We start from the raw sequence: 23102 nt of genomic DNA, 5'->3' as shown, positions 1-23102 counted from the left end.
AGTGTACACTACAGTATGAGAGGTGGAGTGTACACTGCAGGCTGTTGCAGACCAGTGACAGTCCCTAGTATGAGCAGTTTAGTGTACACTACAGTATGAGAAGTGGAGTGTACACTACAGGCTGTTGCAGACCAGTGACAGTCCCTAGTATGAGCAGTGGAGTGTACACTACAGTATGAGAGGTGGAGTGTACACTGCAGGCTGTTGCAGACCAGTGACAGTCCCTAGTATGAGCAGTGGAGTGTACACTACAGTATGAGAGGTGGAGTGTACACTACAGGCTGCTCCACCTTCCAGGTAATAACAACCTGCCCATCAGATCCCTCCCCTCCTACCTGTAGAGCAGGATCCCCAGCTCTTCACTGACTCCTGCAACTCCCCAGCCAGGAGCCAACACCTCAGAGACTGTGCACAGGGACTACACCCGGGGTCCCCAGACTGCGGCATCACCCCAAAACCAAAGAGCAGCCACCGGTCCCACCGAAATATGAGCTCCATATTCAAGAAACGAAATGCTGCGAAATACAGCCCCACCTCTGGGCAGCCTAAATTGTGAGTAACCTATCACCCATATAGGGAATCCCCTTACCTGTACACTGTCACCTATAGAGAAGGATAATGTATAAACAATCACCTATATAGGGAATACCCTCATCTGTATATGGTCACCTTTATAGGGTATTAGCTATAAACTGTCAACTATATATAAGATCCACTCACCTGTACACAGTCACCTGCAGAGAGTGGATCCCCTCATATGTACACTGTCACCTATAGAGAGGCATCACCTGTATATTGTCACTCTTCAAAGAGTATCCACTCAGCTGTAAACTGTCCACTGTATAGAGAGGATCCATCTCCTGTGTACTGTTACCCATATAGGGGCTCCATACCCCTATACATTGGCTTGTCATTATTATACATCTAGCTGTATGCTGAGATAAGGATTATCTATTCTGTATATATGACACCCATCTCCACACACAGCAGCCCCAGTGCAAAATATGTAAAAGGAGCCCCTAAGGCACATACTGCTCTATACTGGGTTCTAGTACAGGTAATTCTGGTCTCAAGCGCTGGTTATACTGGGTGCAGAGGGCTCTAAACTGGATCTATTGAACTTCAATGTGTGTGCTACTGGTTAAACTGGGCTCCAGGACTGTATGTAGTGTTCTTGTGCTGGTTAAGCAGTTTTCTGGGTACAAGGGCCCTAAAGTGGCTGCATTGGGTTCTAATGATGTTTATTCTAAGCTCTAGAACTCTATGTAGGGTTCTGGAGTTGGTAATTACATAGGTCCTCATTTTTGTACTACTTGTCATACCGGACTCTTACATTTTTTATATAGGGTCCTGGTGCTGGTTATTTTGGTTTCTTAAAATGTATATCCAGGTCCAGTTACACAGGACCATCTCTGTGTTTCCCTGGGTTCTGGCTTCTGGTATCAGTGTAACTGAGCGGTTTCCAGACTGTGGGGTGCCCATATAATTGGAGCCATGATGCCCACTAAGTTTTCCTAGAAGCAGATAGTAATGGATGCTTGTTGTAAGTTCTTGGATTCTGCTGTCGGACTATCATCTTTGATGTCAGGAAACAGGTTTGTCCTTCATTGTTCTTCTTGTGTGACACAATGTCATTGATCTTGATGGATGACAGCTCGATTATATGGTAGCTGCAGACACTTCCTATAAATTATGGTCTGGGGGGTCCACCATGGAAAAATTCTGGTCATATGACCTATTAACCCATTGCTGTACTGTACAGGCCTCAATGACTACAATGTTTACAATCAATGGGGGTCCTCTACCGTCCCCGCTTCTCTATGTATGACATTGATAATGCATGATAAGTGGTGGCAGGGTGTGGAGGGGATGACATCTATCATTGTGCACAACAATGTATTGTGTAACTGAGGTGTGGATGATGATGATGATGTAGTTCTAGTCAATGGAGGCTCTGCTTTATTGTGAAACTACAACCTGGCACAGCGGGCAGAAGTCCGGGGCAGGCCCTGAATCTATCCGCTGTAGTGGTGTCACTCCTGTATAGGGCAGGCATTGTTGTCATTATTTATAGTGAGACTACAACCCTCATTATGCCTCGACGGTCAGACATGACGGCTTCATTCATACTATTTGGCTACACCCTCTGTGGGGTGGCTCAGATGAAACTTTAGCACAGTGACATTATACAGACCTACACGTTGTGACAAACAAACCTAATGTGTGATTCATAACCAGACACTGAAGGTTTCGGGCCTTATTTACAGGCCTTTATGAAAACAGGCCTCATTACCCTAAGCAACGAATCACAGCGCAGCTTTCATTCTGTAAACTGCACAGGAAAAATGAGAGCCGTGCTGTGATTGGTTGCTATTGGTGACAAGGTCTGGCTTCCTGTTCAGTTTCAAGAATTGGTCTAAATTTGATTACATCAGAGCTGTTCTAGTTGCAACCAATCAGAGATCAGATATTATTTTATAAACAGCTGTGGGAGAACAAAAGCTGAGCCCTGATTGATTCTCATGGGCAACTTGAACTGTTCTGCTCACAGACACTTCTGATAAATCTCCCCTATAAGCAAATTATTCTGGGGCCCATTTCTGGCCATTTCCCACCAGTAACTCCTTTAAGGGCTTAGTAAACCTACAGTTATGCAATGACACGCATGCTGGGTGTTGTAGTTTCAATATGTCATCCTTTTGTTCCCACAGCATTCTGGGAGTTGTAGTTTTATAATGTGACCCTCTTGTCTCTGTACCAGTTTACTATGAGTCTTTGCCTGTATAGGTATGCTGGGAGTTGTAGTCTCATAATCTGACTTTCTTGACTGTATAGGTATGTTGGGAGTTGTAGTCTCATAATGTGACCCTCTTGTGTCTGTACCAGTGTACTTTGGCAGTCTTTGGCTTTATAGGTATGCTGGGAGTTGTAGTTTCACAATTTATGACTCTATAACTCTCCCATTATTGTAAAACTACGACTCCCAGCATGCCCTTTCAGTCATGAGCTTTGTAGGCATATTGAAACCTGCAATTTTAACACCTTTTATACATTGATCTCCATTGTTGTAAAACAACAGCATTCTTTCTTTGGATTTTGGTGCCAGAGCATGCTGGGAGTTGTAGTTTTACAACGAGGAGAGAGCCATAGGTCTGAGATCTTGTCATTTACACCTGTTGTGTGAAGGTGTCATCCCTACTGTCAGGAGTAGGCCTGTGGTGGCAGTAGTCTCACTTAGGCGGTGACAGTGACTTGTCTAATGGGTGTGGGGAGTGATCCGTCCTACGTGGGGAGTGTGAATGATGAGAGTATAAAGGGGACACCACCCCGATTGTATGTGAAGATCAACCTGGGGGGAGGAGGGGTAGAGAATGTAATTCTACATGTCACCTCCCTAGAGTCAGACACCATCATTGTATGGAGGGTAATGAGAGATGACTCTATTCACCACCATGAAAATGTGTACAATTAGATATGTAGGTTGTTGCGCTGCAAGGCAGAAAACCTCTACTACTGTAATACTTCTCACAGCTGATGGTTTGCTACAGTTGCATCCAGTCTAGACAGTCTTCTGTTAGCTAAGCTTATAAGCACAAATATCTCTCCTGCCTTTAAAGATTGTAACAATGTATCAGTGCAGCTAAAATGTATCAGTCAAGGCTGTTTGGTATTGATATAAGCATTGCAACATTGTAACAAACCCTCAGCTGTTAGATATATTATCTGAATGTAAACAAGAATGTAAGCATACCCTGGTCGGCTTAATACTAATGAATGAATTATTGCCCATTGTGTACTTTTTGAAGACAGGGATGGACCAGGGAAACATTCCTGCTGTAGGAGCAGCGTACATTTGGCTTGTTCGACAAGGTTTTTTTGTAGGTATTCCAAGAATGTGACCTTAGAAGGGGAAAGAACCTGTATTTGGTCTTATTATTGACAACACCAATCCAACTGGTTTAGGATACATCCAATCTGAAACTACAAGAAGGGCTACTATTGACTGGGATCCTCAAATTCCTATCACATCAATGGCCAAATATGGAGAATGTCATACGACCCTTACTACCCAATCAGCCAAAGGAAGAAGGTGACTTGCTTGGCCAGACGCCATCTTGGATGCGATTATAGGCTTCAGTTTATAGAGGAAAATCCCAAGTGTAGGCCCAAAAAATCCCCTTGGGCTCTACTTTTACAGATGGTGCCTTTAAGAGCCACCAGGACAGTTACTTGACTCATGAGATCCTTGCACTGGCATGTTACTGGCACCTGTCTTGTGGTGGCTCTTTTCCCAGTCATGACGCCTCTTTTCTCTGGATAAGAAAAAGGCTCCTTTGTTTGCAAACAATGTGGGACGCCACACGTTCCTCATTGTACCTGTGACTGGATTAACTTGTGTTCATTATACTCAGCCAAGGGGCCCTTCTACGGAGAAATCAAGGATGGTGACATCAATAACGGAGCCTTGAGCAAAAAGTAAACTACCAACATCATATATAATATATATCTATAATACCTCTATACAATGTCCGTAGTATACACCCCAGTTATATCACCATATTTTCTAAACATTACCCCCATACAGTCTCTATATATTATCACCATATATCTAGTGCAATACTGCTAGGACAAACACCAACATACAACAAGCATTAAAGTACATCTACCACCAGGATTATGGTTTATAAACCAAGTACACTTACATGCTGGTGTGTGCCCCCTTTGTCAGGATCCGCTTTTCTTTAAGCTTTTTATGCCTTTGTTTTTACGAAAAAAGGATTCAAAATGAGCCTGTGGGGCTCCACGTTCCATAGAAGTTAATGGGGCCTGGAGCCCCTCAGGCTCATTTGCATAGTTTTTAAAGCATATTTTCTTAAAAATTGAGGGCATATATAATTAAAACAAGAGCAGATCCTGATAAAGGGGCCCACACCAGCATGTAAATGTATTTGGTCTATAATCCATGATCCTGATGGTAGATTTCCTTTAATAATACATTATAAATTGCCCAAATTATACCTTTATACTAAGTTCTTATAATACCTCCATGATACCTCCATGTAACACTCACATAGTTCTGACATATATTTCCAGTTCAGTCTTCAGAAACCCCTTTGGGAACAGAGGCACTAGTTGGGTTTTCCTCCTCAAAAGCAAAAACCACCAGCACAAAATATACCACCAAATATTTCCTGTACAGACTATATAATACCGCCATACAGTGCAAACTGACGTCCCTTAGCAAACAGGAGGGATGAATAATAGTCCACTTTGAATTCCCAAAAGCAGACACTATTATCTCATGTAATGCCGCCATACACTGCACAGCCCAACTGAATCCATACATTGCCTAAATAATACCTAAATACAGTGTTTATATAATACACCCATGTAGGACTTGCATAATTCTCCCTTATATCTCCGGTTTAGTCTGTAGAAACATTTTAGGAAACAGAGGGCAGCCTAAATAATACAGGCGGTCCCCTGCTTAAGCACACTCGACTTACATACGACCCATAGTTACAAACGGACCTCTGGATATTGGTAATTTATTGTACTTTAGTCCTAGGCTACAATAATCAGCTGAAACAGTTATCAAATGTGTTGAAGCTTTAGTGTTAATATTGATTCTTATGACAACCCAACATTTTTAAAATCCATTTGTCACAGAGAGCAAAAAAGTTCTGTCTGGGATTACAATGATAAAATATACAGTTCCGACTTACATACAAACTCAACTTAAAAACAAACCTACAGACCCTATCTTGTATGTAACCCGGGGACTGCCTGTACATCCATACATTATACAACTGAAATAAACACAATATGCATCCACAATGATAATATAATACTACCATATAATGCTCAGATAATACCGCCAAATAGTTCAGTACTCAGGGTCATCTTGGGTCCCATGTGTGTAACCTAAACCTTGACCTGAGTGATAAGGTCATAATATCATGGTGATGAGCAGACAAGATATAAAATCCTATAATTAACCCATAATAAGATCCATCAGCAGCTACAGTCCTGCCCTGATTTCCGCTCATATTGTCCTAAATTTGCCCCCTTCCAACCCCAAGACTCCTATGGATGAGGCGTCAGTGCATTGTGTTCTGGGTGTAAATCTTATATAATTCCTCAGGTATTTCTCGCTATATTTAGCGCTTCCTGAAGACGACAATGCATCTCCTCATCCTGCGCCTTCTGAGGTTGAAACTGATTGAAGATTCCAGAGACTTTGTGATTGGTGGGAGGAGTGCGATCCGCAAATCACTAATGTTATGTCAAATAAGAGAAGGGCGTGAGACAGACATAGCAGAGCTCGGAAGGCGAGCAGGTTCGGCAAGAAGTTGAGGCAGGGGTGTGACTGATACAGTTTCATGGCAGTCGGTGTGAGGGAGAAGGCGCTCGGTGATACGACAAGGATTCAACTCTGGATTATCTGAGGGCAACGGATGCACCGTGTCATAATACACAGCGAGGGCTAACTGCAGGGGGCGCAGGCAAAGCAGTGCACCCAGGCCCTGGTGCCTGAGGGGGCCCCAGCAACAGTATTATAAATGGCACATTGTCAGTGCAGCCATTTTCCAGTTTTTGCATAATAGAGTTCATATTCTGTCATCACTGATGGCTCGGGCTCTATATGGACATGATATAAGAGATAAACAATAGAGGAAGCGCCTTTTACTGAAATGGGGCCCTTGGATAGTGAGGTCCCCAGTATGAGCTGTTCAGTGAAAGCAGCCAACAGAGAGGTTAATAGTATCATGGAAGTGCTGTGACAAAATGGCCACCGTGTCAAAAACATTAATTTCCATTGAACTCTTAAAATGTTGATGTGAGAAGAAACAAAATGGCCACCATGTAAGATCCAATTGCCATAGCAACCACCCGATGGACAACAAATACTTTTGAATAGTGTACGGTATGAAAGTTGCTGTGGCAATTGCTTTTTCCGTGACGCCCATTTTGTTTGGATCTCATGGTGAAATTTTGAGAGGAATTATAACTTCTGACATAGCGACCATTTTGTCACAGCATGTCCTTGATACCATTAACCAGTCTTGACAATCTCGCAGAGTATTTCTGTACAAATATTAGAAGGCCCCATTATGACACAATGGCCTCCATTTTAGAATTCATGCCTAGAATTCATGAGAAAGCTACGCCAAAATGGCCACCCTGTCACAAATATGAATGAATGTGGAGTGACAACGTTCTTTCTGACATCTCCCTTTGGACCATTAACCAGTCTTGACAATCTGCCAGAGTATTTCTGTACAAATATTAGAAGGCCCCATTATGACACAATGGCCTCCATTTTAGAATTCATGCCTAGAATTCAGGAGAAAGCTACGCCAAAATGGCCACCCTGTCACACATATGAATGAATGTGGAGTGACAACGTTCTTTCCGACATCTCCCTTTGAAGGTTCAATTTGTTTTGTGAGAAATGATAGCCTTGAGTTGGAAATTTGAGTAATTTCTGTCTCGCTAGACCTGGTACTGCGACACCTCAGGAGGCCACACTTACATGACAAGGGGTGTGGTGACGCATTTTAGGGATTTTTGGCATTCTGAATGAATGGCAAAAAATTTTCATTGTGAAAAATTCAAAAAAATGTAGTACCACAGGTTTAATTTTTTTTAATGAGGGACTTCTGAATGATTAACCTCTGCTACAAGGGTGGCCATTTTGAATTCTTAAAAGATGTAATAAGATTTTTTTTTTTTCAACGAAACTTTTCCACCTGCTCCGAAGAAAACTGCTCTCCATTATTGTCACTACTTTATATTTAGGAATTACTGATCCCCTTATAATGTTCCGGCGCTACTATAATCAGACCTTTGTATGATGTAGTAAGAGTCTATGACTAGTGCGCACTCGGCAGAGGTCTTACTTCATTCAGTCCTTATCTCAGGAGATTGTAAAGCAAATACAGAGCACAGAATGTTTCCCGACATCCATGAGATGAAAGGAGAGAGAGTCCGTTACACATGAGCAAAAACTGAAGTGACTCAATGTGGGATGGTAGTATATACTGGGAGATACTCATCTTATATATATAGTGATAAGGAGCATGCTGGTATAACCTGGGGACCTCCTGTATATAATGATATATGTACAGCCGGTATAACCTGGGGATCTCCTGTATATAATGATATATGTACAGCTGGTATAACCTGGGGATCTCCTGTATATAATGATATATGTACAGCTGGTATAACCTGGAGATCTCCTGTATATAATGATATATGTACAGCTGGTATAACCAGGGAATCTCCTATATATAATGATATATGTACAGCCGGTATAACCTGGGGATCTCTTGTATATAATGATATATGTACAGCTGGTATAACCTGGGGATCCCCTGTATATAATGATATATGTACAGCCGGTATAACCTGGGGATCTCCTGTATATAATGATATATGTACAGCTGGTATAACCTGGGGACCTCCTGTATATAGTGATATATGTACAGCCGGTATAACCTGGGGATCTCCTGTATATAATGATATATGTACAGCCGGTATAACCTGGGGATCTCCTGTATATAATGATATATGTACAGCTGGTATAACCTGGGGATCTCCTGTATATAATGATATATGTACAGCCGGTATAACCTGGGGATCTCCTGTATATAATGATATATGTACAGCTGGTATAACCTGGGGATCTCCTGTATATAATGATATATGTACAGCTGGTATAACCTGGGGATCTCCTGTATATAGTGATACATGTACAGTCGGTATAACCTGGGGATCTCCTGTATATAATGATATATGTACAGCCGGTATAACCTGGGGATCTCCTGTATATAATGATATATGTACAGCTGGTATAACCTGGGGATCTCCTGTATATAGTGATACATGTACTGCCGGTATAACCTGGGAATCTCCTGTATATAATGATATATGTACAGCCGGTATAACCTGGGGATCTCCTGTATATAATGATATATGTACAGCTGGTATAACCTGGGGATCTCCTGTATATAATGATATATGTACAGCCGGTATAACCTGGGGATCTCCTGTATATAATGATATATGAACAGCCGGTATAACCTGGGGATCTCCTTTATATAATGATATATGTACAGTCGGTATAACCTGGGGATCTCCTGTATATAATGATATATGTACAGCCGGTATAACCTGGGGATCTCCTGTATATAATGATATATGTACAGCTGGTATAACCTGGGGATCTCCTGTATATAATGATATATGTACAGCCGGTATAGCCTGGGGATCTCCTGTATATAATGATATATGTACAGACGGTATAACCTGGGGATCTCCTGTATATAATGATATATTTACAGCTGGTATAACCTGGGGATCTCCTGTATATAATGATATATGTACAGCCGGTATAACCTGGGGATCTCCTGTATATAATGATATATGTACAGCCGGTATAACCTGGGGATCTCCTGTATATAATGATATATGTACAGCCGGTATAACCTGGGGATCTCCTGTATATAATGATATATGTACAGCTGGTATAACCTGGGGATCTCCTGTATATAATGATATATGTACAGCCGTTATAACCTAGGGACCTCCTGTATATAATGATATATGTACAGCCGGTATAACCTGGGGATCTCCTGTATATAATGATATATGTACAGCCGGTATAACCTGGGAATCTCCTGTATATAATGATATCTGTACAGCTGGTATAACCTGGGGATCTCCTGTATATAATGATATCTGTACAGCTGGTATAACCTGGGGGCCTGGCAGAAATGTATTATTGTGTGGTGTGCCTGATATTTTTAGGAGCGCGGTGTGAATCATTTTCCTCTTAGTCAGGAAACATTGCAGATAATAGTATTATGTGTCAGAGCTGAGGGGCCACAGGGGGCCGGTCAGGAAGGAGCCTTGTTGTTACCTGCGCGGCCTGGCATGGCCTGCTGTGTCCTATATGTACATTCCCTATGACTCTACATCTTCCATGTAAAACCTCTATTTATTATCTCACTTGATCCATTAAAGTTATAGACCCAAATCTTGAGGCTGCACTTACAATGATGACACCATCTTCTAATCTTAGCACTTGCAGTTATACAGGCCCCATTTTGTACATGGTTGTGTTTGGCGACCAGCGGCAGCCATGTTTGTTGTCATGGTACCAGTTGTTGTCGCACCTTCCTGGTAGCCAATCACAATGACAGATACAGTTTTGGATTGCAGCTGTCACTCAGGGTAGTGTTATCATCGGTGTAAGCGCTGCCAAGCAGATGTGTGCCGCAGCTATGAGCTGGAGGCGACCATGGCGGCCTGTGGTGATAACACTGCTGGATGTGTACTGGAGGCCCAATAACATCAGCCCCAAGTATCTGACCTGCCATGACTCCTGACCTTTCACATAGGACATATAGAGGTCTTTGAGAGAACCCCTACACATGGGAGAAGTTCTGTACATAGATGGAGATCACACGTGAAGGGAAAGTGACAAACACTAATTACATCTGTATTGTTACTGTGAGCGGAGGCACAAAGGAAGGATTTATGTGAGCGGAGAACAAAAATAACCTTCATTATAATCTTCTGATTCAGCGCCCAGCAACGCCCAACCGGGCCGAGCCCAGGACCTGCTGAATAATGGATGAGTGAAGAACATCCATCTGCATCCACCTACATACTGTGTATACACCGCATACATATTATAGTAGTTATATTCTTGTACATAGGGGGCAGTATTATAGTAGTTATATCCCTGTACATAGGGGCCAGTATTATAGTAGTTATATTCCTGTACATAGGGGGCAGTATTATAATAGTTATATCCCTGTACATAGGGGGCAGTATTATAGTAGTTATATTCCTGTACATAGGGGGCAGTATTATAGTAGTTATATTCCTGTACATAGGGGGCAGTATTATGGTAGTTATATTCCTGTACATAGGGGGCAGTATTATAGTAGTTATATTCCTGTACATAGGAGGCAGTATTATAGTAGTTATATTCTTGTACATAGGAGGCAGTATTATAGTAGTTATATACCTGTACATAGGGGGCAGTATTATAGTAGTTATATTCCTGTACATAGGGGGCAGTATTATAGTAGTTATATTCCTGTACATAGGGGGCAGTATTATAGTAGTTATATTCTTGTACATAGGGAGCAGTATTATAGTAGTTATATTCTTGTATATAGGGGGCAGTATTATAGCAGTTATATTCTTGTACATAGGGGGCAGTATTATAGTAGTTATATTCTTGTACATAGGGAGCAGTATTATAGTAGTTATATTCTTGTACATAGGGGGCAGTATTATAGTAGTTATATTCTTGTACATAGGGGGCAGTATTATAGTAGTTATATTCTTGTATATAGGGGGCAGTATTATAGTAGTTATATTCCTGTACATAGGGGGTAGTATTATAGTAGTTATATTCTTGTACATAGGGGGCAGTATTATAGTAGTTATATTCCTGTACATAGGGGGCAGTATTATAGTAGTTATATACCTGTACATAGGGGGCAGTATTATAGTAGTTATATTCCTGTACATAGGGGGCAGTATTATAGTAGTTATATTCCTGTACATAGGGGGCAGTATTATAGTAGTTATATTCTTGTACATAGGGAGCAGTATTATAGTAGTTATATTCTTGTATATAGGGGGCAGTATTATAGCAGTTATATTCTTGTACATAGGGGGCAGTATTATAGTAGTTATATTCTTGTACATAGGGAGCAGTATTATAGTAGTTATATTCTTGTACATAGGGGGCAGTATTATAGTAGTTATATTCTTGTACATAGGGGGCAGTATTATAGTAGTTATATTCTTGTACATAGGGGGCAGTATTATAGTAGTTATATTCTTGTACATAGGGGCAGTATTACAGTAGTTATATTCTTGTACATAGGGGGCAGTATTATAGTAGCTATATTCTTGTACATAGGGGGCAGTATTATAGTAGTAATATTCTTGTACATAGGGGGCAGTATTATAGTAGTTATATACCTGTACATAGGGGGCATTATTATAGTAGTTATATTCCTGTACATAGGGGGTAGTATTATAGTAGTTATAGTCCTGTACATAGGGGGCAGTATTATAGTAGTTATAGTATTGTACATAGGGGGCAGTATTATAGTAGTTATATTCTTGTACATAGGGGGCAGTATTATAGTAGTTATATTCCTGTACATAGGGGCAGTATTATAGTAGTTATATTCTTGTACATAGGGGCAGTATTACAGTAGTTATATTCCTGTACATAGGGGGCAGTATTATAGTAGTTATATTCTTGTACATAGGGGGCAGTATTATAGTAGTTATATTCTTGTACATAGGGAGCAATATTATAGTAGTTAAATTCCTGTACATAGGGGCAGTATTATAGTAGTTATATTCTTGTACATAGGGGCAGTATTATAGTAGTTATATTCTTGTACATAGGGGGCAGTATTATAGTAGTTATATTCTTGTACATAGGGGGCAGTATTATAGTAGTTATATTCTTGTACATAGGGGGCAGTATTATAGTAGTTATATTCTTGTACATAGGGGGCAGTATTATAGTAGTTATATTCTTGTACATAGGGGGCAGTATTATAGTAGTTATATTCTTGTACATAGGGTTAGTATTATAGTAGTTATATTCTTGTACATAGGGGGCAGTATTATAGTAGTTATATCCTTGTACATAGGGGGCAGTATTATAGTAGTTATATTCTTGTACATAGGGGCAGTATTATAGTAGTTATATTCTTGTACATAGGGATCAGTATTATAGTAGTTATATTCTTGTACATAGGGGGCAGTATTATAGTAGTTATAGTCTTGTACAATGGGGGCAGTATTATAGTAGTTATATTCTTGTAAAAAGGGGGCAGTATTATAGTAGTTATATTCTTGTACATAGGGGGCAGTATTATAGTAGTTATATTCTTGTACATAGGGGGCAGTATTATAGCAGTTATATTCCTGTACATAGGGGGCAGTATTATAGTAGTTATATTCCTGTACATAGGAGGCAGTATTAAAGTAGTTATATTCTTGTACATAGGGGGCAGTATTATAGTAGTTATATCCCTGCACATAGGGGGCAGGATTATAGTAGTTATATTCCTGTACATAGGGGGCAGTATTATAGTAGTTATATTCCTGTACATAGAGGGCAGTATTATAGTAGTTATATTCTTGTACATAGGGGGCAGTATTATAGTAGTTATATTCCTGTACATAGGGGGCAGTATTATAGTAGTTATATCCCTGTACATAGGGGGCAGTGTTCTCGTGTAGTAGTTATATTGCAGTATTATTCCTGTAGGTACGCAGTGTGGGCCAAGGTTGTTGCTTCCTCCTAACATGATAATAATAGGTTTGTGGCTTGGTCTTTGTATAGACATGACGTGTTAAGGACCTGAGGATCTTTCTTCCCTCTTCTTCTTTCCCTTGAATATTATTAGTAAACTTAATCCTAAATATGTAGAGAAGAATCTGTGTACAGGCTGTAACCTGTCAATGTCAGGACGTTTCCTCTCTGCATCTCGGAGAACGTGGCTCCTGACAATGGTGATTCTGCTCCCCTTTATTGTCAGTATTAGGGATGATCCCACACACCTCAGAGGATTACACCCCCCAGGGAAACACGTTGGGGGGATATTTGTATAAACATATTTCATTGACTGACATATTGTAAAATAGAGGAGAACAGTGCCATAGATTTGCTAAAGATTTGCTTCTGAGACGTAATAGGGCACTTCATTGAACTGATATCATTGGAAATGAGAGGTGCTAAATTTTTTGCTTCAGGGTGAAATCTGCTACACACTGCACAGCTTTGTCACTGTTCATATAACTATTGTCAAACAGTCCTCTGTAGTGATCCGCCTCCTGTAGTGGCTTGTCCTCTGTAGTGATCCGCCTCCTGTAGCGGCTTGTCCTCTGTAGTGATCCGCCTCCTGTAGTGGCTTGTCCTCTGTAGTGATCCGCCTCCTGTAGTGGCTTGTCCTCTGTAGTGATCCGCCTCCTGTAGTGGCTTGTCCTCTGTAGTGATCCGCCTCCTGTACTGGCTTGTCCTCTGTAGTGATCCGCCTCCTGTAGCGGCTTGTCCTCTGTAGTGGTCCGCCTCCTGTAGCGGCTTGTCCTCTGTAGTGATCCGCCTCCTGTAGTGGCTTGTCCTCTGTAGTGATCCACCTCCTGTAGTGGCTTGTCCTCTGTAGTGATCCGCCTCCTGTAGTGGCTTGTCCTCTGTAGTGATCCGCCTCCTGTAGTGGCTTGTCCTCTGTAGTGATCCGCCTCCTGTAGTGGCTTGTCCTCTGTAGTGGTCCGCCTCCTGTAGCGGCTTGTCCTCTGTAGTGATCCGCCTCCTGTAGTGGCTTGTCCTCTGTAGTGATCCGCCTCCTGTAGTGGCTTGTCCTCTGTAGTGATCCGCCTCCTGTAGCGGCTTGTCCTCTGTAGTGATCCGCCTCCTGTAGTGGCTTGTCCTCTGTAGTGATCCGCCTCCTGTAGTGGTCCGCCTCCTGTAGTGGCTTGTCCTCTGTACTAGTCTGCCTCCTGTAGTGGCTTGTCCTCTGTAGTAGTCCGCCTCCTGTACTGGCTTGTCCTCTGTAGTAGTCCGCCTCCTGTAGTGACTTGTCCTCTGTAGTGGTCCGCCTCCTGTAGTGGCTTGTCCTCTGTAGTAGTCCGCCTCCTGTAGTGGTCCGCCTCCTGTAGCGGCTTGTCCTCTGTAGTGGTCCGCCTCCTGTAGTCGCTTGTCCTCTGTAGTGGTCCGCCTCCTGTAGTGACTTGTCCTCTGTAGTGGTCCGCCTCCTGTAGCGGCTTGTCCTCTGTAGTGGTCCGCCTCCTGTAGCGGCTTGTCCTCTGTAGTGGTCCGCCTCCTGTAGTCGCTTGTCCTCTGTAGTGGTCCGCCTCCTGTAGTGACTTGTCCTCTGTAGTGGTCCGCCTCCTGTAGCGGCTTGTCCTCTGTAGTGGTCCGCCTCCTGTAGTGGCTTGTCCTCTGTAGTGGTCCGCCTCCTGTAGTAGTCCGCCTCCTGTAGCGGCTTGTTCTCTGTAGTAGTCCGCCTCCTGTAGCGGCTTGTCCTCTGTAGTAGTCCGCCTCCTGTAGCGGCTTGTCCTCTGTAGTGGTCCGCCTCCTGTAGCGGCTTGTCCTCTGTAGTGGTCCGCCTCCTGTAGCGGCTTGTCCTCTGTAGTAGTCCGCCTCCTGTAGCAGCTTGTCCTCTGTAGTGATCCGCCTCCTGTAGCGGCTTGTCCTCTGTAGTGGTCCGCCTCCTGTAGTGGCTTGTCCTCTGTAGTGGTCCGCCTCCTGTACTGGCTTGTCCTCTGTAGTAGTCCGGCCTCCTGTAGTGGCTTGTCCTCTGTAGTAGTCCGCCTCCTGTACTGGCTTGTCCTCTGTAGTAGTCCGCCTCCTGTAGTGGCTTGTCCTCTGTAGTAGTCCGCCTCCTGTACTGGCTTGTCCTCTGTAGTAGTCCGCCTCCTATAGTGGCTTGTCCTCTGTAGTGGTCCGCCTCCTGTACTGGCTTGTCCTCTGTAGTGGTCCGCCTCCTGTAGTGGCTTGTCCTCTGTAGTGGTCCGCCTCCTGTACTGGCTTGTCCTCTGTAGTGGTCCGCCTCCTGTAGTGGCTTGTCCTCTGTAGTGGTCCGCCTCCTGTACTGGCTTGTCCTCTGTAGTAGTCCGCCTCCTGTAGCGGCTTGTCCTCTGTAGTGATCCGCCTCCTGTAGTGGCTTTTCCTCTGTAGTGTTCCGCCTCCTGTAGTGGCTTGTCCTCTGTAGAGGTCCGCCTCCTGTAGCGGCTTGTCCTCTGTAGTAGTCCGCCTCCTGTAGTGGTCCGCCTCCTGTAGGGGCTTGTCCTCTGTAGTAGTCCGCCTCCTGTACTGGCTTGTCCTCTGTAGTAGTCCGCCTCCTGTAGTGGCTTGTCCTCTGTAGTGATCCGCCTCCTGTAGCGGCTTGTCCTCTGTAGTGATCCGCCTCCTGTAGTGGCTTGTCCTCTGTAGTGGTCCGCCTCCTGTAGTGGCTTGTCCTCTGTAGTGGTCCGCCTCCTTTAGTGGCTTGTCCTCTGTAGTGGTTTGCCTCCTGTAGTGGCTTGTAGTGGTCTGGGAGTTGTACTTTCACCACTGCCGGTTGTAGACCCCTCCATAGGGAATGGCTTTTTATGCGACTGTACTCATCATGGAATTGTCCGCCGGTGCCAGCCGTCCCTGTTCCTTACATAACTTGTCATCATGCTGCAGGGATCACCCTCCGCAGCAGAGCAGGAGGGTCACGTGTCTCCTCTAGTGTAGTTGTTGCCTTGGGGGGTCACTGGAAATTCTTTAACTCATATTTCATTTTTACTTCACATAAATTAAAAAAGTTTTCCCCGCAGCAAATCAGAGCTGACCCTGTGTGCGGAGTGCAGGTTACTGCAGGTACGGCCGTCACACTGTACATGAGGCGCCAGGTTATTATTATGTGTTCTTACCATCGCAGCAATGTGTCAGGCAGAGAGAGAAGCCAATCAGATGGTGGGAATAGAGGAACACCTACAGCCAATCAGATGGTGGGAATAGAGGAACACCTACAGCCAATCAGATGGTGGGAATAGAGGAACACCCTACAGCCAATCAGATGGTGGGAATAGAGGAACACCTACAGCCAATCAGAGGGTGGGAATAGATGAACACTCTACAGACAATCAGATGGTGGGAATAGAGGAACACCCTACAGCCAATCAGATGGTAGGAATAGAGGAACACCCTACAGCCAATCAGATGGTGGGAATAGATGAACACCCTACAGCCAATTAGATGGTGGGAATAGAGGAACACCTACAGCCAATCAGATGGTGGGAATAGAGGAACACCTACAGCCAATCAGATGGTGGGAATAGAGGAACACCTACAGCCAATCAGATGGTGGGAATAGAGGAACACCCTACAGCCAATCAGATGGTGGGAATAGAGGAACACCTACAGCCAATCAGAGGGTGGGAATAGATGAACACTCTACAGACAATCAGATGGTGGGAATAGAGGAACACCCTACAGCCAATCAGATGGTAGGAATAGAGGAACACCCTACAGCCAATCAGATGGTGGGAATAGAGGAACACCCTACAGCCAATCAGATGGTGGGAATAGAGGAACACCTACAGCCAATCAGAGGGTGGGAATAGATGAACACCCTACAGCCAATCAGATGGTGGGAATAGATGAACACCCTACAGCCAATCAGATGGTGGGAATAGAGGAACACCTACAGCCAATCAGAGGGTGGGAATAGAGGAACACCCTACAGCCAATCAGATGGTGGGAATAGAGGAACACCCTACAGCCAATCAGATGGTGGGAATAGAGGAACACTCTACAGACAATCAGATGGTGGGAATAGAGGAACACCCTACAGCCAATCAGAGGGTGGGAATAGATGAACACCCTACAGCCAATTAGATGGTGGGAATAGAGGAACACCTACAGCCAATCAGATGGTGGGAATAGAGGAACACCTACAGCCAATCAGATGGTGGGAATAGAGGAACACCTACAGCCAATCAGATGGTGGGAATAGAGGAACACCCTACAGCCAATCAGATGGTGGGAATAGAGGAACACCTACAGCCAATCAGAGGGTGGGAATAGATGAACACTCTACAGACAATCAGATGGTGGGAATAGAGGAACACCCTACAGCCAATCAGATGGTAGGAATAGAGGAACACCCTACAGCCAATCAGATGGTGGGAATAGAGGAACACCCTACAGCCAATCAGATGGTGGGAATAGAGGAACACCTACAGCCAATCAGAGGGTGGGAATAGATGAACACCCTACAGCCAATCAGATGGTGGGAATAGATGAACACCCTACAGCCAATCAGATGGTGGGAATAGAGGAACACCTACAGCCAATCAGAGGGTGGGAATAGAGGAACACCCTACAGCCAATCAGATGGTGGGAATAGAGGAACACCCTACAGCCAATCAGATGGTGGGAATAGAGGAACACTCTACAGACAATCAGATGGTGGGAATAGAGGAACACCCTACAGCCAATCAGAGGGTGGGAATAGATGAACACCCTACAGCCAATTAGATGGTGGGAATAGAGGAACACCTACAGCCAATCAGATGGTGGGAATAGAGGAACACCTTACAGCCAATCAGATGGTGGGAATAGAGGAACACCTACAGCCAATCAGATGGTGGGAATAGAGGAACACCTACAGCCAATCAGATGGTGGGAATAGAGAAACACCCTACAGCCAATCAGATGGTGGGAATAGAGGAACACCCTACAGCCAATCAGAGGGTGGGAATAGATGAACACCCTACAGCCAATCAGATGGTGGGAATAGAGGAACACCTACAGCCAATCAGATGATGGGAATAAAGGAACACCCTACAGCCAATCAGATGGTGGGAATAAAGGAACAATCTACAGCCAATCAGATGGTGGAAATAGAGGAACACCCTACAGCCAATCAGATGGTGGGAATAGAGGAACACCTACAGCCAATCAGATGGTGGGAATAGAGGAACACCCTACAGCCAATCAGATGGTGGAATAGAGGAACACCCTACAGCTAATCAGATGGTAGGAATAGAGGAACACCCTACAGCCAATCAGATGGTGGGAATAGAGGAACACCTACAGCCAATCAGATGGTGGGAATAGAGGAACACCTACAGCCAATCAGATGGTGGGAATAGAGGAACACCCTACAGCCAATCAGATGGTGGGAATAGAGGAACACCCTACAGCCAATCAGATGGTGGGAATAGAGGAACACTCTACAGACAATCAGATGGTGGGAATAGAGGAACACCCTACAGCCAATCAGAGGGTGGGAATAGATGAACACCCTACAGCCAATCAGATGGTGGGAATAGAGGAACACCTACAGCCAATCAGATGGTGGGAATAGAGGAACACCTTACAGCCAATCAGATGGTGGGAATAGAGGAACACCTACAGCCAATCAGATGGTGGGAATAGAGGAACACCTACAGCCAATCAGATGGTGGGAATAGAGAAACACCCTACAGCCAATCAGATGGTGGGAATAGAGGAACACCCTACAGCCAATCAGAGGGTGGGAATAGATGAACACCCTACAGCCAATCAGATGGTGGGAATAGAGGAACACCTACAGCCAATCAGATGATGGGAATAAAGGAACACCCTACAGCCAATCAGATGGTGGGAATAAAGGAACAATCTACAGCCAATCAGATGGTGGGAATAGAGGAACACCCTACAGCCAATCAGATGGTGGGAATAGAGGAACACCTACAGCCAATCAGATGGTGGGAATAGAGGAACACCCTACAGCCAATCAGATGGTGGAATAGAGGAACACCCTACAGCTAATCAGATGGTAGGAATAGAGGAACACCCTACAGCCAATCAGATGGTGGGAATAGAGGAACACCTACAGCCAATCAGATGGTGGGAATAGAGGAACACCTACAGCCAATCAGATGGTGGGAATAGAGGAACACCCTACAGCCAATCAGAGGGTGGGAATAGATGAACACCCTACAGCCAATCAGATGGTGGGAATAGAGGAACACCTACAGCCAATCAGATGGTGGGAATAGAGGAACACCCTACAGACAATCAGATGGTGGGAATAGAGAAACACCCTACAGCCAATCAGATGGTGGGAATAGAGGAACACCCTACAGCCAATCAGAGGGTGGGAATAGATGAACACCCTACAGCTAATCAGATGGTGGGAATAGAGGAACACCTACAGCCAATCAGATGATGGGAATAAAGGAACACCCTACAGCCAATCAGATGGTGGGAATAGAGGAACACCTACAGCCAATCAGATGGTGGGAATAGAGGAACACCCTACAGCCAATCAGATGGTGGGAATAGAGGAACACCTACAGCCAATCAGATGGTGGGAATAGAGGAACACCCTACAGCCAATCAGATGGTGGAATAGAGAAACACCCTACAGCTAATCAGATGGTAGGAATAGAGGAACACCCTACAGCCAATCAGATGGTGGGAATAGAGGAACACCTACAGCCAATCAGATGGTGGGAATAGAGGAACACCTACAGCCAATCAGATGGTGGGAATAGAGGAACACCCTACAGCCAATCAGATGGTGGGAATAGAGGAACACCCTACAGCCAATCAGATGGTGGGAATAGAGGAACACCCTACAGCCAAAGGTGCACCGTGATTGGCTGTTATGAACAACTGGTAACTCCCATTAAATCCAGATTTGAACAAGATGTCTCTTGTGTAATTCTCCTGCGGATTAGTAGAGGGTCTTGTAGATATGACGCTGCATTAGCGGCTTCAGGAGGAGACTTTAGGGGTTTTTATAAGATTAGTAAAACCTGGCTGCATCCTGACAAGCACAGCGCCACCAATGGTTACAGGCTGGATGTGGTATTGCAGCTCAGTCCTATCCACTTACATGGAGCTGAGCTGCAGACACAATCCCTGGACAGGTGTGGCGCTATTTTTGGAAGAAGGCCGCCATGTTTTCCTAATCCTGTACAATCCCTTTAGTAGCGTCCGCGGGGCCCGTGTCCAGGGAGAACATTCCGGAGATGTCAGTGTCGGGCAGGACAAGAATTACAAGGAGTGAGACAAGAAGGATTCACCCCGTCTCTCTATCATTAGTGGTCCCCAGGAAGTCGCTGGGTGCAGGAGCCTTAGGGGCCACATGGGGAGAACACGTACCACAATGTATTATAGATTGGCCCCTGGTAGAGATTTTACATGAGCGCCCCACAGCCTCTAGAGGACATGATTAGGTTGTAGATACAGCAGAGACCCCCAAATACAAGGTGTAGCATGACCCCCCTTATACACGCCAGGTGTAGCATGACCCCCCTTATACATGCCAGGTGTAGCATGACCCCCCTTATACACGCCAGGTGTAGAGTACCCCCCTATGTATGCCAGGTGTAGTGTACCCCCCTATATATGTCAGGTGTAGTGTTCCCCCCTATATACATGCCAGATGTAGTGTACCCCCCTTATATATGCCAGGTGTAGTGTACCCCCCTATATATGCCAGGTGTAGTGTACCCCCCTATATACATGCCAGATGTAGTGTACCCCCCTTATATATGCCAGGTGTAGTGCACCCCCTTATATATGCCAGGTGTAGTGTACCCCCCTATATATGTCAGGTGTAGCGTACCCCCCTATATATGTCAGGTGTAGTGTACCCCCCTATATATGTCAGGTGTAGAGTACCCCCTATATATGCCAGGTGTAGTGTACCCCCTATATATGCCAGGTGTAGTGTATCCCACCGTATGCATGCCAGATGTATACATGCCAGATGTAGTGTACCCCCCTATATATGCCAGGTGTAGTGTGCCCCCCCATATACATGCCAGGTGTAGTGTACCCCCCTATATATGCCAGGTGTAGTGTGCCCCCCCATATACATGCCAGGTGTAGTGTACCCCCCTATATATGCCAGGTGTAGTGTGCCCCCCCATATACATGCCAGGTGTAGTGTACCCCCCTATATATGCCAGGTGTAGTGTACCCCCCTATATATGCCAGGTGTAGTGCACCCCCTTATATATGCCAGGTGTAGTGTACCCCCCTATATATGTCAGGTGTAGTGTACCCCCCTATATATGTCAGGTGTAGTGTTCCCCCCTATATACATGCCAGATGTAGTGTACCCCCCTTATATATGCCAGGTGTAGTGTACCCCCCTATATATGCCAGGTGTAGTGTACCCCCCTTATATATGCCAGGTGTAGTGTACCCCCCTATATACATGCCAGATGTAGTGTACCCCCCTTATATATGCCAGGTGTAGTGCACCCCCTTATATATGCCAGGTGTAGTGTACCCCCCTATATATGTCAGGTGTAGCGTACCCCCCTATATATGTCAGGTGTAGTGTACCCCCCTATATATGTCAGGTGTAGAGTACCCCCTATATATGCCAGGTGTAGTGTACCCCCTATATATGCCAGGTGTAGTGTATCCCACCGTATGCATGCCAGATGTATACATGCCAGATGTAGTGTACCCCCCTATATATGCCAGGTGTAGTGTGCCCCCCCATATACATGCCAGGTGTAGTGTACCCCCCTATATATGCCAGGTGTAGTGTGCCCCCCCATATACATGCCAGGTGTAGTGTACCCCCCTATATATGCCAGGTGTAGTGTGCCCCCCCATATACATGCCAGGTGTAGTGTACCCCCCTATATATGCCAGGTGTAGTGTACCCCCCTATATATGCCAGGTGTAGTGTGCCCCCCCATATACATGCCAGGTGTAGTGTACCCCCCTATATATGCCAGGTGTAGTGTGCCCCCCCATATACATGCCAGGTGTAGTGTACCCCCCTATATATGCCAGGTGTAGTGTGCCCCCCCATATACATGCCAGGTGTAGTGTATCCCCCTATATATGCCAGGTGTAGTGCACCCCCTTATATATGCCAGGTGTAGTGTACCCCCCTATATATGTCAGGTGTAGTGTACCCCCCTATATATGTCAGGTGTAGTGTTCCCCCCTATATACATGCCAGATGTAGTGTACCCCCCTTATATATGCCAGGTGTAGTGTACCCCCCTATATATGCCAGGTGTAGTGTACCCCCCTATATACATGCCAGGTGTAGTGTACCCCCCTATATATGCCAGGTGTAGTGCACCCCCTTATATATGCCAGGTGTAGTGTACCCCCCTATATATGCCAGGTGTAGTGTACCCCCCTTATATATGCCAGGTGTAGTGTACCCCCCTATATACATGCCAGATGTAGTGTACCCCCCTTATATATGCCAGGTGTAGTGCACCCCCTTATATATGCCAGGTGTAGTGTACCCCCCTATATATGTCAGGTGTAGAGTACCCCCCTATATATGCCAGGTGTAGTGTACCCCCCTATATATGCCAGGTGTAGTGTATCCCCCCGTATACATGCCAGATGTAGTGTACCCCCCTATATATGCCAGGTGTAGTGTACCCCCCCATATATGCCAGGTGTAGTGTACCCCCCTATATACATGCCAGATGTAGTGTACCCCCCTTATATATGCCAGGTGTAGTGCACCCACTTATATATGTCAGGTGTAGTGTACCCCCTATATATGCCAGGTGTAGTGTACCCCCCTATA

The 23102-nt window shown here is 44.8% G+C and overlaps 1 protein-coding gene across 1 annotated transcript in view; it reads left to right on the top strand.

Annotated features, from left to right (window-relative positions):
• Positions 1-328: 328 nt before the first annotated feature.
• PPL (periplakin) overlaps positions 329-23102 on the top strand; it is a 46837-nt gene continuing 24063 nt past the window's right edge. Inside the window, exon 1 of the mRNA XM_072119799.1 lies at positions 329-552. Within this exon, the coding sequence (XP_071975900.1) occupies positions 488-552 (65 nt within the window). The 5' untranslated portion in view covers positions 329-487. The remainder of the gene's footprint in view (positions 553-23102) is intronic.

This window comes from Engystomops pustulosus, chromosome 8, assembly GCF_040894005.1.
Source record: "Engystomops pustulosus chromosome 8, aEngPut4.maternal, whole genome shotgun sequence".
Lineage (NCBI taxonomy): Eukaryota > Metazoa > Chordata > Amphibia > Anura > Leptodactylidae > Engystomops > Engystomops pustulosus.
Note: the sequence above shows the minus strand (reverse complement) of the source record. Positions and strands in the feature narration are given on the sequence as shown.